General features: G+C 46.9%; 2 protein-coding genes across 2 annotated transcripts in view; one reads left to right on the forward strand and one right to left on the reverse strand.

The window, feature by feature from the left end:
- The first annotated feature begins 13457 nt into the window (after positions 1-13457).
- On the forward strand, positions 13458-15283 carry LOC121046487. Its single transcript, XM_040500748.1, has 4 exons — positions 13458-13645; positions 14350-14463; positions 14802-15049; positions 15180-15283. Exons 1-4 carry the CDS (start codon positions 13458-13460, stop codon positions 15281-15283), a joined length of 654 nt encoding a protein of 217 aa, XP_040356682.1.
- A 2107-nt stretch (positions 15284-17390) lies between these two features.
- Positions 17391-27684, reverse strand: part of LOC121046485 — a 37728-nt gene continuing 27434 nt past the window's right edge. Inside the window, exons 2-4 of the mRNA XM_040500745.1 lie at positions 19623-19746; positions 18980-19142; positions 17391-17544 (exon numbers count right to left, since the gene is read on the reverse strand). Of these exons, the coding sequence (XP_040356679.1) occupies positions 17391-17544; positions 18980-19142; positions 19623-19746 (441 nt within the window). The remainder of the gene's footprint in view (positions 17545-18979; positions 19143-19622; positions 19747-27684) is intronic.

A 27684-nucleotide genomic window follows, 5' to 3' on the forward strand; every position in this document is an offset into this window, starting at 1 on the left:
AATCAAATTTTATTGAAACATGCAACCAAGCAAAAAGTGTCCTTGATGAACCCGGGGAAAAGCCAAAATGGTACTGGCGACTTGAAAAGTGCTTTTTGTTTCCTGATTTCTAATGCAGCCGAGTCAGACCTGCGTACCCGAAGAGGTATGCATATTTGTCTGAATTGCAAAAGTGTTGGTGAAAATATATCTGAATGAGCTAGTATAATATCAGTGAATTCTCGTTTCAAAACTGCAACTATGACCCATGTGCCCACCACCTATGCTTCCATGCAATAAAGAAAAAAAAACTTATGCTGTGGTCGAGAGGTCAGAGCGCCGGTACTTGTCGACGCGGCGTGAAAGTTCCGGGTTCAAATCACGCTAGGAACTTCCTTTTTTTGTATTTTGCGGGTGTCTCATTTTTAACTGTGATCCTTTTTACCAATAATGCAAGTGCACTACTGTGCCTTACACTGTTTTAACTGTTAGTTCCACCTGTTCAATCGAAACACCGGGAAGAAAAAAAAAAAGATGAAGGCAAGTTAACGCGCTAATACAGTCGTTTCATAATGTTCATTAAAAGAAAACCAAGGTAACAGTTTCGGTACGGCTTTCACAGAAACGGAGCCGAAACAAGCATCCTTTCCCCAGCAAGTATAATTTTATACTCTTGTTAGTGAGCGCGTTGGTAATGATGTAAGTTTAGAAAGAGTTATATACGTAAAGACAGGGGACAGGACAACACATCTTATGTGTTTTTTAAATATACAACGCTCTTGCTACGACTCCTTTCAATAGCAGGACAGGAGACGCCTATTTAGTACTAATAAAAAATGCAGTTGTGACAATTAAAAAAAACTTCCACAAAATAACCGAAAGTAATAAAGGCTAGCAGCTGTGAATGCATTGATTGAGCGAAATTCTACAGGCAACACAGCAAGTCAAACTTCTGAGAATGTAGTAAAACCGCAATAAAAGAGATCCTACTTTTACCTGCATGGAATGTGATAAAAGGTATATTTTTACTCTTTATTATTTGCTGTAGCAATTGTTTTGTAATATTAACACATTATTTGTTGAATTTTAGTTAAAATAGCAGACGGTCACAAACGAATGCAAAAATGAATCAGCAGTCGACATCGCAAACCATATCTCTAACCCAAACACCTCAAATGACTTTGGATCAACAAATGAACTTAATTAGAGCAGGTGGAAAACGGAAACAACAAATTCTAGAGAAATTCAGCAGCACAGTACCTGGCGAACGAAGAGACGGGCATGGAAAGATATCGTCAACTTTCCGCGGAGTGTACGGCAGATGCAGGAGACGTGGGGGAAGTTGGTAAAGAAAGCCAGAGACAAGTATGCGTTCTTCCGAGGTCATAAACAACAAACTGCTGAGTCAGAACTATCAGCCCAATGATTTTATAGAGCTCATAGGGCCTCGCCTACATTCTTAGTGGGAGTGCAGTCAAATACACACAAAAAAAAAAGAGAGTTTCTGGCGCGATTTGAACCCGGGACTTTCACGCCGCGACGTCAAGTGCCGGCGCTCTAACCTCTCGACCACAGCAGAAGGCGCGAGCCGCCGGCGGTGGCAGAATAATATAAATATACTGCCACCGCTTTTATCTTGCGTGTTTTTTTTATTTATTTTGGCTCATATTTACCCTCCCTGGCCGTAAACTTATCTGCCGCTCCTACAGTATAAAGGGGCGGCCAATTGGACTCCTGTTGAAAGTCCCTGCAGTCAGTTTCTGCGAGTGAAGTTAGGCTTTTGTGCTTGAAGCGATACGGATTTCGCCGCCATTAGGGCAGGGACGCTAGGTACTTCCTTGTCCCCATGGAGCTGGTCACGTGACAGAAAAATCCCCCTTTGCCGCAGCCGTGGCCGCGTCCGCAAGATGAGCAAATCGGCCCAGGGCTCAAGGTGGGTGGGCTTCGCGCGAAGGAATGACAATAGACGACAACCAGATGTTCAGCCATGCGAATTCAGCGGTGCGCTCGGTAAATATTCTTACGTATCAATACAGTGTATTCTAATAGTCTGAATAGAACATTTTATCAATGCGCTTACACGACAGCTCTCGGTAGAAACCGGGCGCTTCATTTAACGCGATGAGTGTCTTGCGAGTTCGTTTTAAGCACCCATTCAAGCTTACTCTAGTGAATGCATGTGTGTAATTCATATAAAGGTCTACGGCCTCACCATCGGGAAATTGTTTAGCGCTGTGTCCGCTTTTATTTTACTCTTGCCAAAATTTCTATGGACAGATCATGATACATAAGTTTGATTGCCTGAGATTCAAGAAAATCAGCTCTTTCCTCCGCAAGACATGATTTTCGGTATTCTGCAAGCCAAGTAAAAATACCCCCACAGTTGTTTTTTTTTGCAAATATTATTATTATGTTTTAATTGCCGGCTTTATAGGATGTTATAAAATCCTACCTGCTACTAGTTACAAACAGAGGCTGGATTAGCATAGAAAACATCTATATAGTCTTGATGTGCTTTGAAAAAACGAAAAGGTTATAAAACTTTAATGTCAGAAACTGTTGTGTGCAGGTAATAGCGCGGTGAAAGGTGATAAGCGCGCCCGTGGCCGAACGGATATTGTCGCGCTTAGCTCCCACGCAAAAGAGCGAGGTACGATGCCTGGCCACACATGCACCATTTCGTTATTTCTGTAAATGTCGCGTTCGGGTAAATTCAAGAATTTTGTTGGTTGTTCGCAGTCTGAATGTTCTACGCACCGAACTTTCTATGCGAATTGTTCCAGAAGCCCAAGCGTATACATGAGGGGCTCCGCGTGGCGATACAGAGAGAGTCTCGCTCTTGTGCTCGATTGCGCTACTGCGCCGACCTTCGATGCCCACGAAGCTACCTTTGTAGTTTTTTTTTCGGCACAAGTTTGCCAAATTAAAGGCTTAGTTTCTGTTCATTCGTCACCTAATTATCTGTCATTCGTGACATTTTGGTGGAGGTGCGGGGCATTAACAAAAAGGTGGATGTGCAGCCAGAAATCGAACCTCGGCCTTTTGCGTGAGAGCCAAGCACGATAACCATTTGGCCACGGGCTCGCTTGCTCGGAGGCGCACGTGTCAATATGCGCTAGTACGTGCACTTGGGCTGGGCCTGGGCAGAAGTTTAAACTGTCAAGTTATGACGAAGTTTGCCCGTGTTTGTCCAGTACAGTACACAAAAACTATTGCCCTGTGTATTGGCAAGAACCATCTGCTACTTACTCTGAACTGGACTGTGACAGATTGTGATCTCTAGCCAAAGGAGGACTTGCATACCTGAGTGCAAGAAATTAACATAAATATGCAAAACTGCACGCCGATGATTTTGCAGAATTCGACAGGCAATGCCCAGCTAGGTGTGTCCTGCTCCTAGAGCCCTTTGCACCAAACCTTTTTAGAAGTGGACCTTCTATATAAATAGCAGACACCAGTTTTGGAACTGGTAAGCCAGCTTTGTCTGAGTGCCATTCCCTTGTCAATTTCGGTGAGGTGGGTAGCTGTGGTGTTTCCGGGAATATTTGGTGGAAGCAGACAGGCCCGGAGACGGTCTTTCTGCAAACTGACTCTTAGTTTCATTTATTGGATCTGCTGTCTTGTTCGACACAAAACTCGAATGACCATGTGTAGATTGCCTCTGCACCATGCGTACACCTAAGTTTTTGTCAGTCTTGCTGATGTGCCACCTTGCCAGAAACATGAACACGGTTGAACCTACAGCCAACTTGGGAGCTACCGGCCACGCACAATATGTTTATGACAGCTTCTTCGACCTTCCTCATACTTATGCAAAGCAGGTCGTGTTCCCAGTTTTATGAAATTGCTGAGATGGGCGCAAAAGTTGTCACTTTGGGCCACTGGAGCCAGCACAGTTAACCATGATCAGTGTAGCAAAGCTACAACTACGGATTATCACTGGCCACCAGCATGAGACTACCGATGGCACTCATGTTTAATACATGTCAATGACGTGACATAGGCGCAAACCACGTATCGTGGAGATGAATCCAGACTGTTTTTTTTTATACCCTCTATTTCATGGTGGTGGAGCTGCCATCTGTTCTGGGTCCTCACTACAACCTTTGGCCAATAGCAGATGAGTCCTGCATAATCAAATTAAACGCAAGTTAACTCACAACAAACTAACAGCCTTTTCTGTTTATGCGTTGATGTAATGCACCATTGCCTGCCCCTTAGCATTCAAGTATCGGAGTGCCTCGTGCACAGGTCTAGAGAAATTGACCCGTGAGGTTGAGCGTTACGATCCGACATTTCGATGAAACATTGCGAGGCAGCACACTCGTGCAAAGTCAATAAGACCAAAAACAACATGGTGTCTGTTCACTACCAGTAGATAGTTTTAGCAGACCGTTACAGTGTTCTGCGGTGGACGCGGTAAGGCTGGTAAGGCTTTAGGAGCGCCCTGAAAAGCATGCTTTAAAGTTACAGCGCGAGCTCCAGTAGCAATTCCGCTGCGCACGGCAACGCTACGCTAAAACCGCTAATTGCGATTCCCAGCACTTACCGACACTGCAGGCCAGATGACGTGTGGCGACGGACGAGGCGCGTCCGCCCTCAAAAGCATGCACCTTCCGCGTCCTTGCGAGGGATCTTCTCTTTGGGGCCAGCATTCTGTCCTACTCCTCTAGTTCAGTGACGACACTTGGGTTACGTCACCGGCCTGTCGTGTGGCGACCGCGACGTGACAACCTTTAGAAAAGCCCGACTGGACAGCAAAAATTTCAAAAGTGAGGCCAAACTCCGTACAGACACACGAGCACTTTACGTTCGACAGTACGCCGTCCGTCATAGCGATTCATCGCGATCGCCATGCAGCTCACACGTTGCCATCATCTAAATTATGTCACTTATGTAAAAAGACATGATTGGTGCGATCCAAAGTTGACAGCGGTAAACGTATTTAAATTGTACTAAATTCTACGTTTTCAGAAGTTAGAAATTTTCGCTTTTACAAGACACTCCGAGGCGTCGTTGCGGATGTCCCCCTAGGGACATTTTTGAGGTACAAATCCCCGATGAAGTTTCAACTCAATCGCCACTCTTCGTCGACGTCATCAACGCGCCGCGATGAAGTTCCCTGCCAGTGGAGTTCGCCGCCAATAGAAATTAGGCTCCTCCCACCGTCGACGTCACGATGAAGTTTCTCCGTCACTTTTTTCAGCATAGAGACAGATCAAGATATAAGGGGAGTTTGCGAATGGAATCGAAAACAACATACTCCCCCGGTTTCTTTTTTTATACAAGGTGCTTTGGAGCGTGATTCGGGTGTAAAAAGATTAGCATAAAGCAGTCATTGAACGATGCACAATAACACTTTTTTTTTTTCAGGCAGCTGTAGCAAATAAACGCCAATTTCATAAAAATAGGTTTCTGAAAAAAGAAAATTGAAGCTGAAGAATTGTTTTGTTATTCCTATGCACAGGGAGGAAAACGTTAACAGACGGTTTCTTCTATGTTGCGACTCACAGAGGACAAATTAGAAAACAAAACCGTGAAAGCTTTTATCAGATGATCGCCCGAAAACAAAACCAGCAAATCCGAGCGGGTGTGGCACCATCCGCGAGTAGCAGCGTCAGCCGGACGGTTCGTTTCCTATCATAAAGCAATTAATGGAAATGTAAAAGCGAGCTACACCAGAATGACGATAATAATACATGAGAACGAAAACAATAGGACAAAGGACAAGCACAAATCTCCAATATGTATTATTCTTTTGTCCCCCTGGTACCTCTTTTCCGGATATTATTTTCATTGGTTCGTTTCCCTTTTTTTTTAAATTCTAAACGCAAATATTACAAACTTGTCTTTGCTCAAATTCGTTTCCACAACTCTAACCCTAATAAAATCAAAGTGCGGTAAAAAAACAAAAAAAAAAAAAAAAGCCGAAGACATTTTTTTAGAACGTTTCAGTGTAGTTCGTGAAATGTCTTATTTAAAAAGAAATTATCGTCGTCCGAATAGCGTTCGGAACAACATGTACAAACAAATTTGTTCTTAGGGCGCCCGCGTTCTTGTTAGGTCTCTGTGCCGTGAACATGTACTTGCGAAGTTTTTATTCTTCATTGTTTCTTTTTTTTTTTTAATCCGCGAATGGCCAGGCTCTTTTCAGGCGACTTTAATTAAGCGAGTGTCCCGGCTTGTAATTGTGATGCGCGATCGCGTGAGTTTCGAGCGAGCCATTGTCTTGTCCAAGAATATGACGGAGCGTGGGTAATTAGAAAAAAATGCTAGTTGGCACAAGAGCTCTAAAACGCGTTCTCAAAGAAGGGAAATGAAACAGATCCATTTAGCATGCAATCTAATAGCGAATTCCACCGGTCGTTTTGGAGCGCGCCGGGATCGACTTTTCTGGAGCGAGCCTATTTCGCTGGGCGATCGAGATCGAGACGGGCGTGTTCCACGAGTCGTTTTGGATTAGCTCCCGCTCTAGGTTTCAATTTGGATCCGAGAAAAAGTCGCTCCGACGATTTCGGCGGATTCAACTGGAAGCCAGCCGTGCCAGCCCTCGGCGCACACACGTGAATTCCTTTCTTGCAGGGCATCTCGCCTGATCTCGCCTCACAAGAATTTGTAATGGCCGCTTGCTTAGCCCTTGGCTCGACAGCTGGTTCGTTTACCAGGAAGGAGAAGAGAAGGTTTTACCGCGCTACGGACATTCCGGCAATCTTTGGTAGAAGCTCCTGAGACATTCCTGTCGCTCTTGCGTCGAACACGTGTTAGCGCCGCGATTGCGAAAACGTCTTCGAAACGACTACGGCGGCCGCGGAAAGGGGATTCCCTGGCAGTTGAATGACGGGAAGGCATCCACCGATCCCGGAGCAGTGGTCATGTTCCACCGGGGATCCGTAGGTGGCGCGACCCCGTTCAGATCGTGTGCTCCATTCCGGATCTGATCAAATGATCCCGGCGCGCTCCAAAACGCCCATTGGAATTCGCCATAACGCAGACATGGTCCTCTCGCAAACTTGTTGTTATAGTTGTTGATGGTTTTACGTGTTTCCGCAAATCAGCTTATCAACTTTTTCCTTCAATGTACTACGCCCACCTTTTAATACATTTCATATTTTATCTATTTCAAATTTATCCCGACCGTTTTTTTTTTTTTTATTTTTTTTTTTTATTTCCTGTAAGTAAACCGGACACGTATATTCAAACAAACTTTCTTTTTTCGGTACTCTGTTGTCGTAGCTTTTTCATTTTAAAATGTTTAGAAAGCAGTATCGATTATTGTTTTATCACACTATTCTTCCGTGGCAGTGAAAGTCAATATATTTAAAACACTGCAATAGTATCTGCAAGTGTCGAGGGCTTTAAATCATACTTTCTGAGATATCTACAAAAATATGAAACCATTTACTTATGATTGACCTAAACGTGATATGCAGACTTCTTTTTTGGTGGACGACCGATTTGTTTACCTAAGTATAAGGATCAAACAAGATTTTTGTGCTTTTTGGAGGTCGCATTATCAGTTTTATGAAATACTATGTAGTGCAATGGAAAAAAGAATGAAGACGCACTGCCGGGGGCTGCATTCCGCCCGCCTATCCGCACTCCATGCACAGCTCAGGCAGCACACAAGAAAAACGTCTAACTTGGCGCAAAGTTGACAATCTCAGGGACCCATTACGGTTTTGCTTAAAGGTGTCAGTTAATCACAATGTAGTACCTGAAACTGGGGTGCGAAACGCTCAAGAAACGTTCCAGTCGAAGCAAGAGGCAACAGTGGAAGAACCTCTCAAACTCAGCTAATTTTATTATTTTTTCTCGCTCCATATAAACACCAGATGCTGATGTCATCGACCCATTCACTGGTACACTCTGTGAAGACACAATAACCAAATTACCTTTTAAGAGCAAGGTCTTAATAAAGGTAGACACATACGTATGAACAGTTCAACTCTCTCTTACAATGACTGCGATATTGAGGCACTTTCTTTCACATTAAATAGCAAAAACCTAAAACGGAAAGGTGTGGAGAACAGACGAAAAAACTGGAACACACCTGCAAGAAAACCCCTAGTTGACCTATCACGTTTAAGGACTGCCTTCAAGTCTGACCTTATTTCTGCACGGCATACACTAAAATGAAAATAACAAGACGCACTCCCCCCCCCCCCCCCCCCCCCCCCGGGCATGGAAAAACTGGCACAGTTGGAGGAAGTCAAAGTGACCTTCCAACTAAAAATTAACAAAAACAAACAGCAAAAAAATAATTATAAGGAGATTTTTAGATGTGCTGCCAAGTTTTATTGAGGCCAGGGAAATAATTTCCCATGAATTTTATTCGTTTTTATTCTGTTACGACGTTTATTTTGTATTCCCCCATATGTTTTTCTAATTCTGAGTTTGTCACGTTTGCCTTTTTATTTAATATATGTTCTAAGAGCTTATCATTTAGCATCTCGAGTATTGCCCCACGTGCTTAATGTCATATTCAAGCTGTATCTCATAAACTATATATTGTTTACAGGGACCGAGCTTTTCCTATGGGCCTTCTGACAAAGATTATTGCTGTACCGAAATGGTGTAAGGCGGTACAGTTTGAAGTCTGTATTTCACTCCACAGCAATTCCTAAATTTATGCCGTCGTCTTTTAGATTCAATGAAATCTGATGGAAATATGGGATCACGGCTGCCCTTCTCTCAGGTTCTTTATTATCTTTACTTTTCAACTTGAACTGCAATACTAGTTGTCTTGCTATGAAATGTGTTTATACACAGGCTTAGGATTTTTCATTGTTTTTTTTACTGCGCGAGCCATACGATTGGTGAGCTATTTCTGCATTCCATTTCGCATCAGAAACTTCACAACTCCCATTTCGACCGAGTTGGTATGAAAAATGTTCCTACTACACAGGTTTGCATTTTCCTTTGCGTATTCCCAGCATTGACTTTTAACATCGACAACTGTTAGTGGCCCGTTCCCCGATTTCATAACGCCGTGAGAGTAAGCGCCGTCAATTTCCCCGCTGACTTTACCAGAAAAAATGACGTCACGTGATTTAGGCACAAATTCAGTTTCCTGCTAAATTTGGCAGAAATATTTATTTCACGTGACCTCACGCCACGAGACCTAGAAAAATTATGGTTACCCGCTAAATGTATCTAAAAAACTAACGTCACGTGACCTATGCTCCAACTGAATTTCCTCGCCAAATTTAGCGTAAAAATTTACTTCACGTGACCTAAGCAACAATTAAATTTCCACCTTAAATTTGGCTGCAATTGATGTCACGTGAATGGACGTCATGGGATCTACAGACAAATACAGGCTCGCCGCGAAATTTAGCGGAGAATTTTACGCCGCGGAGCCTGTGTACCAATTCTGTTTCCCCGCTAAATTTTCCAGGAAATTTGATGGCACGTGACCTGACGTCACGAAAACTAGAGACAAATTTAGGTTCCTCGCTAAATTCAACTGAAACATTGACATCACGTGACCTATGTTCCAAATGAGTTTCCCACTAAATTTGGCGGGAAAAGACATCACGACATTAAAATCATTTATTAATAAAAAAGCTTTCAGCCTTTCCACTCTGGTGAAGAAGAAAGACCAGTGGAGCTATGCAATAGAAAGTAATGGCCGGCCGCAAGTGAGCAAGCCAGAGTGGAAAGGCTGCCGCCATCTATGAGCGACGGCGGCAACCAGATACGTGGCTTGCCATTGTCGCTCATAGATGGCGGTGGGTGTCCAGAGTTTGCTGTCTTCATTTTTTTGTGGGGGACGCGATCCTGGGGAAACTAGCCCTTAACATCTACGCTGTAAAAACGTATTGTCGCTAAATCAACGCGACGTCATTTCAACATCAGATCACCGTACGACGCACGATCGGCGCAATGTCAATGGCTCGTCATCGTCATTTCGTCGAACAAGCAGCCCAGTTGTTGCTGTTTAAACGCATCACGTCGTGTGATCTTCCCACAATTTTTCTACATGCACCTGCAAATAGAGAAACTCCAAGAACCACCATTTCGGCAGTTCGACATAAAACGAGCTCCGGAACTCTTGACTTCACCTTTGGAAAAAGGGAATATATGGACCAGATATATTTCATATATCTGGCCCATATAAAGGTAGAAGGCAGTATATTGACATATGAAGGCGGAAATACGAGCATTCATGACAAGGGGACGCCACACATGGCCAGTTATGGTAGCATATATCCATACATGGCTATATGGCGATAAGGTTAGGTGAGGAGACGATACATTATGAACTAAAACGAAAGGTTTAATAGGCGAACTTGTGCGAAACAAGAAAAAGAACGAGAGTCGAGACAGCAGAAAAACGGGCGGCGATTTGGCAGCTTAACAGGATGCAAGAGCGAGACTGACTCGACAAGGCCGCGGGAAGCTACTTATCTAGTGTGCGTCGGCATCGGCAAAACTCGGCCCAGAAGGTTCGAGCATTTTCGGGAACAACAAACTAGGCAAAATGATAAAAGTTACCCCCCCCCCCCCCGAGTAAGAATAAACGCAAACCGTCTAGAATACCGTGACCGGGCGCTGCTGGCTGGGTACAGCGGGCGGCATTACCCCCCCCCCCCCCCTTCTACACGCAGGCCTTTGAAAGCGCATCGTTCAGATAGAACGCAAAAATAAAACAAATATCAAAAAAGAAAAACGCAATGAAACGAAATAAGCATGCAGCGTCACAGTCGTAACGCTCCTTGAATGGCTTGAGTCAAACTACGTGGACCATATTGTGTCGTGGCTGGCGGCGTCCTAGAGGTCGGGTTCCTTCGAAGAGCAGATGGTACCTGAAGTCCCCAATACGGCGAATGTCTTTGTAGGGTCTAAAGTAGTGTTTTAACAGTTTCTCGCTGAGGCCGCAGCGGCGAATGGACGTCCACACACACACCCTGTCTCCGGGTTGGAACTCCAGTTCGCGGCGACGAAGGTTTGTACTTGCCAGCGTCGACACGTTGTTGGTTTTTTATTCGAAGGCAGGCTAGCTGGCATACCTCTTTTGCCCGTTGGGTGACCAGCTGGTTGTCGTTCGTGCCGTCGCCCGTCGGATCGTGGAGCAGCATGGCGTCGAGCGTCGTCATCACCTTTATGCCGTCCACCAGCTGAAAAGGTGTAATCCCAGTGGTTTCACAAACCACCGTGTTGTACGCAAACGTGACGCAGGGAAACACCTGATCCCACGTGTTCTGTTCCAAGTCCACGTAAAACAAGATTACGTCGGAAATGGTCTTTTCTACTTGCTCCGTCAGTCTATTGGTCAGCGGGTGGTATGCCGTGGTTCGACGGTGGTCAGTGTGGCTCAGGCGGAGTATCTCTTGTGTCAGCTGCGCCATGAGCGAGGAGCCTCGGTTTGTAACCAGGACTTGAGGAGCGCCGTGTCGAAAGACGATAGGCTTAGCGAAGAATTTGGCTACCTCCACAGCGGTCGACGACGGGAGTGCTTTGGTCTCGGCATACAGGGTGAGATAATAAGTTGCCACGACCATCCAACGGCTCCCCTACGACGACAGCGGAAAAGGTTCAAGTAGATACATTCCAATCAGCTGGAACGGTGCAGTACGGGGGGCGATCAGCTCAAAGAGACCTGCCGGCTTCGTTTTCTTCAGTCGTTGGCACTCGTGGCACGATCGTGTGTAGAGGTGGACAGCATTCGGGAGCTTGGGGAAGTTGTACTTCTCTGGGATCTTTTTGAGAGCGTCCTGCTGTAGCCAAGGTGACGTGATGTCGGGTGGTCCTGGAAGGCTTGGAAGATCTCTTCTCGAATACTAGTAGGAATTACCAGGAGCCACGTCGATTTGTTGTCCCTGAAGTTCTCATTTTTTAAAATACCTCTCCCGATGGAGAATATTTTCAAGGCACGTGAGAAGACTCGGGGAATCGTACCCCCTCGTCACTCCAAGTGGTCGATCAGTGCACTCAGCTCAGGATCGTCCAGCTGGAATGCTGCCATACCGTTAACGCTCACTGCGCCAATAAAGTGACCGTTGTCGACGTCGTCTGAGGCACTGCCTATAGCTCACTCAATGGGGGCTATGAACAGGCAATCGGCGTCGCTGTGTCTTTGGCCTGACTCGTAGACCACGGTCACCTCGTATTCTTGCAGTCGTAGGCTCCATCGAGCGAGGTGACTCGTTGGGTCCTTCGGGCTTACTAACCTGCATAGCGAGTGGTGGTCGTGGAGCACTCGAAAAGGGCGTCTGCATAGGTATGAACAGAATTTGTGATGGCCCAGGTGACGGTAAGGCATTCCGTCTCGGTCGTCGAGTAATTTCGTTCCTCGTTCGACAACGTCCAACTAGAGTAGGCAATTACGCTCCGTGTACCCTTTTCCTGTTGGACTATTAGCGCGCCGAGTTTTGTATTGCTCCTGTCCGTGTGAACTTCTGTTTCGGCTGACAGGTCGAAGCGGCCAAGAATGGGTGGGGACTGGAGTCGTTGCTTCAGCTCGTCGAATGCCTGTTGTTGTTTTTTCCCCACTCGAATTTCACGGCGTCTTTCGTGAGGTGCTTGAGTGGCGCAGAAAGCTAGGCGGTATCCCGAACGAACCGCCGGTAGGTCGCGCGAAAGTCCCATGAATCTTCGGACAACCTTCTTTTCGGTGGAGGGTGGAAATGCCGCCACGGCGCGGGTTTTAAGAAGGAAAGAATGAACACTTTTATTCCTCACAACTTGACCTAAGAACTTCAGTTCGCCATAGGTGAACAGGCACTTCGTCGGCTTGAGGGTGATTACCTCGGTCCTAATTGCTTGAAGAACGGCCCGAAGGCGTCGCAAGTGCTCGTCGAAGTTGGTTGAGAATACCACGACGTCGTCAAGGTGAACGAGTCCGGTCCGTCATTTGAGGCCTGCCACTGCGGTGTCCATGACACGCTGGAAAGTTGCTGGCGCCGTGCACTGTCTGAAGGGCATCAAGGAAATATCACGATCCGAAGACCCTAACTTACAACAAAAATTGCGATTTTACGACTGATGAATGTAAACTAAAAACTATTCCCTACCAGAAAAAAAAAAGAAGAGAAACATTAGCATGACTGGAAAACCATGAGATATTACGCCAACCGCAAACGGCAATTTATTTCGTTATACAACTTAGGAAACCGTCCTATTGAGCGAAAAACCCGCTAAATTGGAAACACTGCTTGGCGTAGCCTGACTAGCGCTACTTTGACACCAGACCCTTAAGGCTCTGTTATACTCCGACGCAACGCGCGCGCAAGCGAACGCTGGCCGAAGTCGGCTACGTCACGTCGGTCACGCCGCGCGCGTCAAAAATTCGACCTCTCTATACTACGGCGGCCCTGGCGACTCCCGCGGCGCGCGTCGGTGGGTCGCCAGCGCGGCGCATGCGCAGAATCTGGCTACGAGGGCGCGCTTCCTGCGAGAGTGCGCCATTTTCGGTTCCTTTTCATTTCGAATAGCAGACGAGAATTCTCGCGCTTCTTGAGCGCCAAGTTCGAGCGATGGCGTGGACGTACCTTGCAAGACGAAAACTCGCGCTTGCACTGTTGGTGCACCGCCTGCGCCGCAAGCGTTGGCGGTCAATGTACATGCGGCACATCTTTGACAAGCGCACGGTCTACGGGGAATACCCCCGCCTCGTCCAGGAGCTGCGAGAGAGGGACCCCGAATACCACTTCAAGTATTTCAGGTAACTGAATGCACGCTCAAAAGGGATATTGAACTTACGGCGATTTCGGTGTCAGAAAAGTATTAAAAAATGATCGAGCTTGCGGCGTACTGTTTGGGAGCGCGAGCTTCCCGACGCGAAAAATACTGCGCGTTGTTCGCAGTATTATTTCTGTAAAGCTGATGAAGGCAAGGTGGGACGGAACGTCTATCTCTAGCTGATGAAGCTTGACGTTCCGTTCAAAGCTCATGAGGGCAAGCCGAGACGGAACATATAGCTGATGAAGCCAAGCTTCATAAGCTAGACGTTCCGTTATCAAATCCGGGCTGATATCGGTTGCTCCCCCTTAAATGGCAGCAGCCAACAATTGTGTTCAAGGGACAGTGTCGAGAGCCGTTTCGTTGTAGTGAAGTGGCTTACAAGAGTGCTTTCACCAATGTCACGAGCTTGCAACTTTGAAATTTAGCAGAATGGGCGGGTTCGTTTCTTGTAAAAATATATTAGGGTTGTTTATAGTAGCAGTGTAAGCTGCCACGCTCAATCAAACAGCGATCCTGGGAACTTCCCGTCGCTTCCATATAAAACATAACAATAGGAGGAAACTCCATTATGACGTGCTTAGGCTGGTATGATGCCTAGAGCTTTATTTCAAAGTGTAGATTTTGAAAACTTCTGCTGAGGAATACCTGTTCATGTTGGGTCACTGTGTCATTGTGTTCATGCAGGATGACCAAGGCATCATTTGATCGACTGTTGAGCCTTGTGTATCACCGAATCCTCCACGCACCAACCCACAGGAGGCCAATCTCCCCTGGAGAAAGGCTCGCAGTTACGTTGAGGTAAATAGGATCTGTTCGTCTTTCTAACAAAATTATTATGTTTGCGATACTTTATATATACATTTTGTAATACTGTACACTGATCACTGTTCATTCCCTTGCGAATAAACCTGAGGGGATACCAAAAGTCCTCCCACAAGCCCTGCTCCGGCTGTTAATGTATCAGCTTCACATTCAACAGCATGGTAGAAAAATATTTTACAGCTTCACTGGCTTCATAACAATAACAAATCTGTTTTCAACACAGTTTTATAGAACATACCACACTTCTATCACAAAATCCTGCATCGCAAAAGCACGTCAGGTTGAGGTTAATATGTGAATATAATTTTTTCTAGATTCCTGGCTACCGGAGGATCAATGCAGGATTTGGCCATGAGCTACAGAATGCACTCCTCGACAGTCTCAGGGATTCTGAGAGAAACCTTGGCGGCCATCTGGGACTGTCTGTCTCCTGTGGTACTGGAAAAGCCTACCACGTCGAAGTGGGAAAGAATACGGCAAGAGTTTTGTGCGAAGTGGAATTTCCCGAATGCCATCGGTAGCATTGACGGGAAGCACTTTTCTATTAAGTGCCCAGACAACAGTGGGTCAGATTGTTATAATTATAAAGGGTTTTATTCCTTGCTCCTGCTCGCTGTCACAGACGCCAACTACAGGTTTACTGTAGTAGATGTAGGGGCACAGGGACGCATGTCAGATGGCTCTTTCTTCAGGGAAAGTGCCATCAGACGTCACTTTGAAGCCAACACTCTCGGGCTGCCCTCGGGTGTGTCTAGGTGGCCCGTCTGTTTACTCGGCGACGCTGCTTTTCCATTGAGCACGTACTTAATGCGCCCGTACCCTGGAAGGAGTCTCGATGACAACAAAAAGGTTTTCAATTACCGTCTTTCCAGGGCGCGCCGATGTGTCGAGAACGCTTTTGGCATTTTAGTCTCCAGGTGGCGTTTGTTCCTTGGAACTGTCGAAGGTGACGTCGAGCTTGTCACTGACATGATAAAGGCAGCAGTGTGTTTGCATAACTTTCTCATGTCCGATAACGCATACTGTTCCAATGATTATGGTGACAGGCCACAAGGGCAGGCGGTGCAGGAAGGTCAGTGGAGGCAGACAGTGTCGCAAATTGGCACTTGCACTGCAGCGGCCGGCAAGCGCCCTGCTCAAGCAGCCATAGACATGAGAGATGAGATCTCAGATTATTTCATGTCTGCAGAAGGCTCTCTGCCATGGCAGCTGGAAGTTGTTAGGCGCAGCTAATACGTGAACCTGTGTGAGCACTTTTCTTTGCAAACAGAATATAACACAATTTTCCGCTTGCCTGCTCTAGACTGCTGTATCTGGGCATATGCCCAGATAGAGCAGTCTAGAGCAGGCAAGTGGAAAATTATGTTATATTCTGCATCTGCCAGTCTTGTTAACAATTTGAGAGCGGCTTGTGCGCGTCCACATTTTTTTGCTTGGCTACTTGTGTCAGCCTTATTTTTTTGTGCTGGAAGTGTTCATTCTTGAACCTGATTTGTTTATCATTTTCGCATGCATTTTTCCTGCTGTATTGGTTAAATGGTAAAAGACATTCTATGTCAGTCAGTTCTCTTCTAGCCTAAAATGAAGGCGCTGCATGACTTCTATATAACGTTCTTCCTTTCCTTAAAAAACAATAAATTTATAAAACACAATTTTTACTGCCTGGATACTACAGGCATGTCTCAAAATAAATAGTCGTTGAAAAAAATGTTCTTTGCCACATATGTATGCCGCAAGACGCATTTTTTTCTCTATCTCTACAGAAACTATTCCCTTACAATGATGATTAGGAGTGTACTCTGTATACGCCATTACTCCGAAGAGTTTCTTTTTTCCCCGCGCTCCGGGAAGACGTGAGACGAGGGAGCAGAGTCGGAAATAGAGCACCCTCTTAATCATCATAATTGTAATACGGTATAGTTTTACTATCGCCCTCAAAACAAGAATTACACATCGCCACGTAAATAGTGCGCGCGATTTTTTTTTTCTATTTCCTGTTTCGACGAGAATTTATTTTAAGACATGCCGGGCCTATCCGGGCAATAAACATGTTTCCTTGTAAGTTCAGTTACCCAAAATCAATTATTTTAGCTAGCCATTGCTTCGATGCCAGCCATTTGAAACACAAGTCTGTGAGATGTTGCCGGCTTTTGGTGCTGTTCGTGGGTCAGTCTGCAGAAGCAATTGATCATTTGTATTACCTTTGATAGACATCACGAGATTGTGAGAGCTTATTATATATAAAAAATTACCTTGCTTTTCACTCTGTGCTAGCTGTGTTGCTTTTTTAAAGAATTATTTCGCATCGGATTGTGTGTTGTTTTATTCACTGTTCTGAGGCATTTGTGGCAAAAAGTTGCCTTCCCACCTAAGTTTTTGTGCTTAGGCAGACATTTTATTAAGTCTAGTAGGACTAAAAGTCAATGACTGGTGTTTTTACTTTTTATAGTGGTGTTTCCACTTGTGTGGCACAAGGTGTCGGGCGCTAAAAGTATTACGCACGGATCTTTTTGTTTTTTAATACTTTGTTTATAAAATTATTTTATTGGAGTTTGAGTCACGTCACTCCAAGTGGAAGCATAAAAAAAAACACAGCAGCAGCCTCTTGCTTTGTTATAAAAACATGCAGTAACGGAAGTAATTGCAGCATTTGTCAACTAATTAGTTGTCATATTCTGCAATGATGTCCATTATTCGTGCCTTGCACTTTGCTGCGTCAGGCCTAAACAACCTGTCCAGGCTCATACCAATGGACATGCCAAAAGCCTCATTTTCCGTCATTTTCTTGTCCAGCTGGTAGAGCAGCTGCTGCTCGAATTCGCCACTTTTTTACGCTTTTTCGGTGCGCCTGACGACGCCCCCGTCGTTGCACGCAGAGCGGGCTCATCACCATCATTATTTAGCTATGATTGGCCCACTTCCACCTGCTCCAAATCAATGCAGTTGTCCTCAGAAGGCGACGGTGCGCCACTCTGGATCAAATAAAAAAGGTCTTCTGCCGCGACATCCCCGTCGGCGTCCATTGCTAGTGGTCTCGTGTCCAGGTTGCACGCCGTTCTACAGGAACAGAAACAAAATCCACTTAGCAAGCAAAACCATTATCGCATGAGCAAAATGCTTCACATATATTTGATATTTCGAAAGGAATATAAAATGTCTTAATATGTTTATCAGGTTAGTAATCCCCGTGTCAGACGGCGTTCTATAGGTCCTTTTAAACTAAGCTCCTTTATAAAATCGGCCAATCTGCTCACGATGTTGAGTGCGCCCGTACCCTACGGCGTGCGCTGGTTTGCCGATTTTATACAGGAGCTTAGTGAAAAGGATCTTTAGAACTCCGTCTGACACTGGTATAAGACGTTCTCTTCCCCTGTCTTTCCTCTTCGACACCGTTTCCCTGCTTTTACAACAGTCTCGGGTTTTTCTACATTATGATCAACATCCACCAGCTTGCCTGCGCACTCACTGCTTTTTCACTGGTATAAGCTTTATTTCTGAATCACTCTAAAATTAGAGCTACGCTGTACCGCCCTCAATAAAGCAAGCACAATAAACAAAAATATTTCGCCTATCGACGCCATTTTATTTGTTTGTTTTTGTGTGTGAGGGAGGGGAAGAAACGAACGCACATAAACATTTTCATGACGGTGGTCTGTCCGCATTTTAAAGTAGAAGTGAAGTATTTCTGCAGAACATCCGACCATATCCCTCATGCTTGGGAGAAGAGCGTGTTGGTTTTGGTCATGGATGAAGAAAGAATAAAACAATTAAAACAGGGACAACACAACCACATCTTTCTATTCTCCCATCATATCCCTCAATTCTATTCTCCCATCATATCCCTCAATTGGGAGATACGCGGTTTCACATGTGTAAATTACCAGGAAGGTTGACGTCTGACCAATTAATCGGGGATAACTACTAATCAGCATTAAACGTGTTCATCAATTAACGCACAATGCTACGCATTATTCTGCACAGCGTGCCAAGCTTGCCTGAAGCCATGGGAAGTATTTTCACCTTTGTTTTGTTCGCTATTTTGGTTATGTGTGGCGATACCGGCGAACATATGAAGAAGGCAATGAAGGCGGACCGTTTCTTTTATTTATCGTCTTTACACACTCGAAAAAAAAACTCCCAGCAGTGCGGGGGGCTCGCTCAATGCAAAGCCTGCCTGTCTCAGCCGCGTTGTACACAGACGCGGCTGCGTCCAACGTGATTAAAGAATTCCATCCACTATTCCATCCAAGAGGTCATTGGTGTCGGACGTTCGCTACTGCTGCTATGCCCCCAGTGTTCGATCGAAAGAAATAAAGCGGCATTCTAGTACGTTTTTGCGATTTCACTGACGGTTCCGTAACTCTCGTCAGGCCTGTATCTATAATTCCCGAGAACAGGATTGTGACCAAAATATGTAACTCAATCTACGACACGAGTCTGTTTCAACGCTTAAATTCCTCATACCACGCTGGACAATGGTTCAAAATCTCACTTTTTAGGACGGCCACAGTTTTTATAAAATTCCATGGCCTGCATGAGTTCCCAGGTGTGCCTGGCGACGAACCCCCTGCCGCTTCGCTTCGTGAGTTCCAGGGCCCTGGTTTCACGCGTGAAGCGGTCACGCAGCCTCTTCCACAGTTTTTGGCAGTCTCCAACTGAAAATAAAAACAAATTCTCTGGTTTTGGGCAATCTGTCAAAAGCTCCACTAAGGTGCGAAAGCACAATTGGCGCACGTCCAAGCCGGGCCCGCTCGCCGTTCACCAGCCGCCTCTTTCGCGCACGCTTCTCTTCATCTCTACACCTTTTCTTTAAAACACATTGCATTCTTTCTTTTGTTTTTTTTTGACAATCTATATAAGTACACGTGGATCGTGCAAAGCCGCTGCTCGCGCTCCCCCACCCCTCAACTACCACGACGGATTATCCCTAGCCAATAAGAAACTCCGTTGCGTATCCGCTCTCTCTTTTTATCCGACCACGACCGCTACGTTCACCACGAAAGGTCAGTGAAGGGTTTTTATATAAAGTTTCACCTTTCAAGCCAATTACAAAACATGATCGCGTCTGCTGCAGCAGCGGAACACAGCACTGCGATAAGCACAGACGCGATGTGCGGAGCAACGAAATAGCTTACCTGTGGGGAGACCGCACAGCTCCCGGATGGCCTCCCAAGCATTGTCTTTCCTGGCCGTGTCGCGGTATTCGAGCTTCCTCGTGTCGTAGACACATGGGTGTAGACGAACTCCCTCGATGAGCTTCTCCACGACCGAGTCGGATTCTTCGAACATGGCGCCACACGAAGTGCTCCCGTCGTCTGCTATTGCTCGTATTCGCCGCGCTTCCCGCGCGAGGGCTGCCGGGAGCCAGCGCGTGATGCATCCTGGTCCGGCGTCGCCGGCGCGGCCGGCGCGGAATACGGCATGCTCCATTTTGGCGTCGAGGTGGTCAGGCTGCGTCGAACGCCGCCGGTCGCGTCGGTTAAGGCTCTGTTATACTCCGACGTAACGCGTGCGCGCGTGCGAGCGCGTCACAGCGACGTCACGTGGGCGAAAACCCGACCGGCGTCGTAGCGTAACCGACGCGACCGGCGGCGTTCGACGCAGCCTGACCGCCTCGACGCCAAAATGGAGCATGCGGTATTCCGCGCCGGACGCGCCGGCGACGCCGGACCAGGATGCATCACGCGCTGGCTCCCGGCAGGCGTCGCGCGGGAAGCGCGGCGAATGCGAGCAATAGCAGACGACAGGAGCACCACTCCGTGTGGCGTCATGTTTGAAGAATCGGACTCGGTCGTCGAGAAGCTCATCGAGGGAACTCGTCCTCACCCGTGTGTCTACGACACGAGGAAGCTTGAGTACCGTAGACCGTACGCTTGTCAAAGATGTACCGTATGTACATTGACCGCCTACGCTTGCGGCGCAGGTGGTGCACCAACAGTGCAAGCGCGAGTTTTCGTCGTGCAAGGTACGTCCACGCCATCGCTCGAACTTGGCGCTCAAGAAGCACGAGCACTGATCTCTATGACAATTGCTGGATCGCGCTTCCCCGCTTGTTCGCTGCAGCGCAAGTGAAGCCACCGGGCTTCACTCGCTTGGGATACGATTTGCCGTTTTTGCTAGCCTTTGCTGCGGTTTTCCAGCGTGCTGACGACACGTTTTCTACTCGTTCGTCGTCATTCGCCGAAGAAGTTTTTTGAAGACGCTGTGTATGTTGAGACTTGCCGTTGTGAACACGTGGAAAATTTTACGAAAGTGCAGTGTCGCAGGAAAAAGGCACAACGCGTCGAAAGGAAGGGCTGGCGGCGTGTTCAAAGATTCCTTGGCACGCCGAAGTGCCGTGTCTCTGTGCCTTCGCACGCTTGGATACCGACCAAGAACCGACGCCGTGTGTATGTGTTCAGCGAGTGCAATGTGCGTGAAGCTGTTCGTGCCTCTGGATCAGCGTCTTTTCCCCTCGCGGTTTAGGAACGAGCTTAATCCAGCGTCCACTAGCGACGGAAGATGGGGAGAAGGTACGTCTTTTTTTCGTCCTTAGACGATTTACACAATACCGTGCACAACAGCTCCTCATCACTGATCAGTGCTGGCTTATTATCAACCTACTTAATTGCATTTGACGTTTGAGCGCGGCTCGCCTAATTGTAATTGGTCAACAGATTGCACACGACCATATCGGCCGCGCTTCAAAGATTTTCATTCTCGCCGTCTTGTACTTTTGCTTTCGAAAACCCCCCTCGCTCCACGTACAACGTTGCCCTATTCGTGCTCCCACGGAATCTATTAGAGTAGATTTGGGACATAGCCATGGTTAATATAGTACATAAGAATACGTACAGATCTCCCCCTTTTATTGATAGCAACTCACCGGAACAGCTGGACGATCCAGAACTCCGTGGCCGATATATATAAATGATCTAAAGGCATCTACGCGCGACACACGTTCAGAACTTTGGCGCGGCGTCAATTCTTGACCGGTATCCAAGCGTGCGAAGGCACAAAGATGCATCACTCGGCGTGCCGAGGAAGCTTTGATCACGCCGCGACACCGGCGACACGTTTTCGACGAGTTGTACCTTTTGATACGGCTTCACGCACATGGCACTCGCTAAACACATTCACACGGCGTCGGTTCTTGGTCGGTATCCAAGCGCGCGAAGGCACAGAGACACGGCACTTCGGCGTGCCAAGGATGCTTTGAACACGCCGCCAGCCCTTCCTTTCGACGCGTTGTGCCTTTTTCCTGCGACACTGCACTTTCGTAGAATTTTCCACGTGTTCACAACGGAAGGTCTCAACAATACACAGAGTCTTCAAAAAACTTCTTCGGCGAATGACGACGAACGAGTAGAAAACGTGTCGTCAGCACGCTGGAAAACCGCAGCAAAGGCTAGCAAAAACGGCAAATCGTATCCCAAGCGAGTGACGCCCGGTGGCTTCACTTGCGGGAGCGGCAAGCGCGATCCAGCAATTGTCATTGAGATCAGTGAGCACGAGCATTCTCGTCTGCTATCCGAAACGAAAAGGAACCGGAAGTGGCGCACTCTCGCAGGAAACGTGCCCTCGTAGTCAGATTCTGCGCATGCGCCACGCCGGCGGCCCACCGACGCACAGCCGCGGGAGTCGCCAGGGCCGCCGGAGTATAAAGAGGGCGAAGTTTTGACGCGTGCGGCGTGACTGACGTGACGTAGCCGACTTCGGCCAGCGTTCGCCTGCGCGCGCGTTACGTCGGAGTATAACAGAGCCTTTAAGCGCGAGACACATGCGCGTCAAAACTGTCCGATCCGGCGTGCGAACTGTCGGGAAGATGGCTGCTCCGAATCGCCGCACAGGACGGTTCGCGACACATGGTTTCCGACGCGTCGTTGCGTCGCTCCGTTCAGCTCCGCCCAGTTTCGGGTGTCCTTCTACCAAATGAATAGATGGATGCTAATGGCCATATTTATAACGGGCGGTAGCTCGCGCCACCTAGCCTAGAAAAATAAATACTTCCCTCGCCGTTCTTGGTTTTTCCGACTTTCAAACAAACGTAATATTTTTTATTACATGCTATTAAAGTGTGCGTGTGTGAAGATTTTCCGTGAGGCTATTTTTCTGCTCAACATCACTTAATCGCGAAGGACCGCAGCGGACCTTAGAGCCATCCCAGCGAAACGAGCACTGCGTACAAATCACGTGACTACGTACCGCGCGCATTGTTGAGTCTCTCCCCAAGTTCACGTGACACTCACATGACATTGGAATGGCTCGTAGCGTCCGCTGCTGTCCATCCTAAGGTGAAACGGAGTATATTCGGGTTTCGACGGGCTCGATCGGTCCCAGAAGGCCGGCTTGCTTTGGCGGGCGAAATCAGCAGCTCGTTTTGTACGCGCGGGAAAACTCGATGGCGTCCGTTTCCTTCACAACGACGACTCGCGTCGCGTGACGCACCGCGCACCGCCACATCCGCTTCCCCGAACCACGTCGCGCCTCCTCGCCCGATCGGTCCGAAAGTCACTTGACAACATGACCTTCGCCATCCGTGCTCATTGGCTGCGGCCAATGCGGCCTTCCGAAAATCGGACCGTGCGTGCGGCGATATCTGGCAAGTTGGACGCACGCCGGCGCCGGACGGAGGCCTCGTCCGACGCTCCGGTGCGACGAAAACCCTCGCCCTCGGACGTCGTTCCGGCGGTTCGCACGTCGGATCGGATGGCTTTTTCGCGCATGTGTCTCGCGCTTCACGCCACGACGCCGGAGTATAGAGCGGCGGGTTTTCGCCGACGTGACGTCGCTCTGACGCGCTCGCGCGCGCGCACTCGTTACGTCGGAGTATAACAGAGCCTTAACAGAGCCTTTAGTGACGCCAATCGCGTCAATACGTAATTCATGGTGGCACGAGCACGTGACAACATGATAGAGTGTTGTCTCACTCAATCTAGTAGCATGTTAGCCCGCTAGATTTAGCTGATGACGGCAAGGTGCGGCTGCGTTGACGCAACAGAAATCCCCAACTTAAAGGAGCGATGCAACAATTTTTGTACTGTGCACAAATACCGCTTAAAACGGATCCCTAACGTTAATGACCTATGAAACACGCGTTCGTTTTTCACCCCACGCAATAGAAGTCCCAGAAAAAAAAATTAAGAAAAACGAGCAGCGTTCACCCCCTCAACTCGCAGCCAGAACAAGCGGCCACGTGATCTGGAGCCGATTATATGCCGCCAGTGTTGATCACAGCCACGCGCTGGGGTTGGCAAAGCGCAGGACACGCGCTGAGTTCCAGACATTGTTATGGCTCGGCTGTTGTCGTCGTTGCAGCGATTGGACACGGGTCACTACCCGAATGCTTCTCGAGCTAACAATTGCCACGAGCCCAAGTCGAGTGCCCACGCAATGCTCGGGTCCAATCTATGAACCACATTCAAATATCGTCACTTGGGTGTACTGCGATCCCCGAGTTACGTCATTAAATTTTGCAAAGGAGAGATTGAATGAAAATGATCGCTTTTGTCCTTGAAATTACACCGCAACAAAGGAGTTTCTTGGCCAATGGCGTTGCGTGTGAGTATCCTTGAGTCCCAGGTGTGCCAGTAAGCTCGTGTAGAGAGAAAAACATTCCAATTAAATATCGTTGCACAGCTCCTTTAACTTAGCATTAAATAAAACTTGCGTTTTTTTTTGTCGTCTCTCAAATGCTGTGCCGTGCACAGGTATCGTGTGGTTTGTTTTCATTAATATACAATGAATGAAAGTCAAATGAAATATTTATGACTCTTATATTACTAGTTCATCATCGGGTCAAAATTAAGATATTTCTCAAATAAAATGTTCAACATATTAAATTGTTTTGAACACGTACAGTCAGCACGGAATGAAACCCGAACGCCGGAACGCGTGGCCATCGATACAGGCTGCTCCACCTGGAGGGCCCCTGAGAACTAATGAAAATGCACCTGGGCACGAGGGTGCGGATCCCACTAAAATGTCCTCAACCCTCGCGCGGGGCGTCTGGGACTTCCGGGTTTCGCTGGTGGCGCGCTGTAAGCGCCGTCACTCGGGGTGCTTTTCTGTCGCCGCACTGTCGCCCGGTTAATACCAGGCGGCCGCTTAACCGGGCTATAGCTCTTTGCGATAGGCCCTGCCAGGACAGGGTGATGAATTTATTCCGCTCCGGAATTGATACTCCTGGCATATCGGTGGTTATCAAAGAAAGCGTCAACAACCAATTCCTTGCTTTTGCAGATTCGACTGATAACCTCGCCCCAAAACATGGGCATTGCTCAAAAACCGAGGCATCCGCGTCGGTCTGTTGCAGCATTTTTTGTTTTCATAAAGAGTATGGTCGTGCGAATAAACAAGTTTTATTTCGCGTTTATGACGTTTCACTATTTTTCAGAAACCGCGCGTGGCACGTTGTTCACAAGCGTGGTTTCGGTGACACTTCATCAAGCACTACGGGTCTTTGCACGAAATGTTTTAAATTTCATTTCGGCCTTTCGATACACAAAGCGAAAATGAATGACAGCGCTGAAGAGATATCGCTGGGAATCCGATACACAAAGCGAGTGACAGTGCTTTTTGTGTCGGATGTGACGGCGCTTACAGTGTGCCACCGGCGAAACATGGAACTCTCAGACGCGCCGCGCGAGGGTCGAGTTCATCTTAGTAGGACCCGCACCCTCGCGCTCCGGCGCATTTTCATTAGTTCTCAGGGGCCCTCCAGGGGGAGCAGCCTGTATCAACGGCCCGCGTTCCGGCGTTCGGGTTTCATTTCGTGCTGACTCTACCTCCCTTCAACCAATGCTCACGATCTTTCTTGTTTCTCAAAATAAACTCTGTATTTAATTTCGCGTCTGCTAAACGCCCACGCAAAGAAACAATCATGGCTGTGTAAAAAAAAAGCACAGCAAACTAAAAAAATAACGTTTAATAAAACATATTGAAAAAGCACTGCGACTCTTCACATATAACGCCGTTACGAGTGTCCTAGAACTGGTCATATTTCTAGGTGGAACTCCTTTCCACGCTTGACCATTAACGAGACTTCCTTCTTTGGTTGCTCTGGTTCGATGTTCTCGGAGCCCGTAGCCAACTACAAGCGGTCATTTGTTATGGTCCAAACAAATCTGGGCAACTTATTAATAAATGAGTAAAATGGTAACTCTATAAAGATATTGGAACGGATAGGCTGCATGTGAGGTAAATAAAGAAATGGCGGGTTCGAGCACCTTGCTAGTCGTTGACACAACAGCTGCTTCAACATCAGTCACTCAACCAATCAATCATGTGTTTGATTGTGTCATTGAAGGTTGACCAGTACCTTTTCTCATACGAAACTGCTGAACAGACGTATATTGAAACGTGGGTAGGGCGTCTGTTGGAAAATGACTAGTGGAGGGCGATCCTGTCTCGCGCCTGTGACATTTTTCGGGGAACGAGATCGTGTCTCGGACTGAGGACGAAGAAGAAGTGTTGGTGGCGCGAGGAGAGACATTTTGGTTTTGGAACGACGAGGAAGCAGGGCAATTGTCAGGATGGATTTTACCGCGGTCATGTAAATATTAAACCAAGTTTTTTTTTTATAAGTCAGTTCGTGGCGACGCAATACGTAAAAGATGGTGCCGAAACCCGGGACCATCTTTTGCGTAATGAGTCGCCACAAACTGACTTATAAAAAGGACTGTTTAATATTTACATGACCGCGGTAAAATCCATCCTGACAATTGCCCTGCTTCCTCGTCGTTCCAAAACCAAAATGTCTCTCCTCGCGCCACCAACACTTCTTCTTCGTCCTCAGTCCCAGGCACGATCTCGTTCCCCGAAAAATGTCACAGGCGCGAGACAGGATCGCCCTCCACTAGTCATTTTCCAACAGCGTCAACATATATCTTCAGGAATATCCCAAGCCCTATATAATAACTTTCGCGAATATTCAGCAGTTTTAGCTATTATGATGTTGATATATTTGTCTGTAGTCCAGGAGTAGCGTTGGATAATAATATTAATAATAATAATAATCTTCATTTGGACTCCTTGAGTCTCAGCTGTGGAGGAACGAAAGGTAAACAGCTTTACCTGACGAGGCCCCACCACCATGTACTACATTGCTCTGCCGGGAATCAAAACAGACTAGATATGAACACAAGTGAAAACGACAGTAATTCTTATCAAACAATGTTTCACTGTGCGAAGTAGGCACGAAACGATCCTTCTACAGGATAGCGAATTAATTCAACCACACCAGGAGCAAAGTACAACTTGGCAGGAGCTCGGAGTTTACACGCGAATAATAACAAATAACGGTGGTCATAGCTCATTATACGCAATTCAATTGCTAATGCTAAACAAAACTCTATTGCCCATTGTAAAAATATAACGTTTCATATTACTCTTGAAGGCAATAAAGGAAGTAGCCTTCCTCATTAATTCAAAACACTTGGATGATCGTTCAGAAGCTGTGGTATTTTATACGCTGGAGCTTGGGAGACATAATTTGTTCGTGTTTTTGGGCTTTGTGTATATTTCATTTCTTAGATTTTCTTGTGTTGCGTTAAGGTGGTAGATCTCACAAAATTCATTTTGGTCACTGCTGTAAGCGCGGTACATTATCATCGCTAATTTTAAAATAAAGAGTTGATGGATATCTAGAATTCAATATTTTGCAAAATATGGGGCTGAATGGTCGGTATAGTGAAAGTTTTCGATGCAAGCAGCTTTTTTTTTTTTGTTACCGTACAGTCTGCCTAGATTTCTATTCGTTGTGGTTCCCCAAAGCAGAAAGCAATAATGTAAGTGGGATTGTATAAGACTGGCAGTAGAGTTGGCACGTAAGACAAAAGGGAAGAAGATGTTTAAGCTTATAAAAGGTTCCAATGGATCTGGATATGCCATGCGAATATGATTGATGTGATCTGGCCAGCTTAAGGTTTCTTCGAATCAGACACCTAAAATTGTAGGGAGGACACTCTTCCTAATTCTGAGTTTCTAAAGTGTACCGAGAAGTTACTACAGAGTTGCTTATGCACACCCATGCAGCACACAATATTGGGGCAATATTCGCCTCGGGTCGGAAAAGTCGTGCCAGTATTGCCGATTTTTCTTTCTGTCAGGAAAATGGGGCAGGTACCATTCTGATTCTGCCGATTTCGACGGAATATCTGTTATATTGCGGCAACGCAACCATAATATATATGGTACACGAACCGTGTTTTTCCCTGA

This window comes from Ixodes scapularis, unplaced genomic scaffold (genome assembly GCF_016920785.2).
Source record: "Ixodes scapularis isolate PalLabHiFi unplaced genomic scaffold, ASM1692078v2 PGA_scaffold5__190_contigs__length_132052651, whole genome shotgun sequence".
In the NCBI taxonomy this organism is placed as follows: Eukaryota; Metazoa; Arthropoda; class Arachnida; order Ixodida; family Ixodidae; genus Ixodes; species Ixodes scapularis.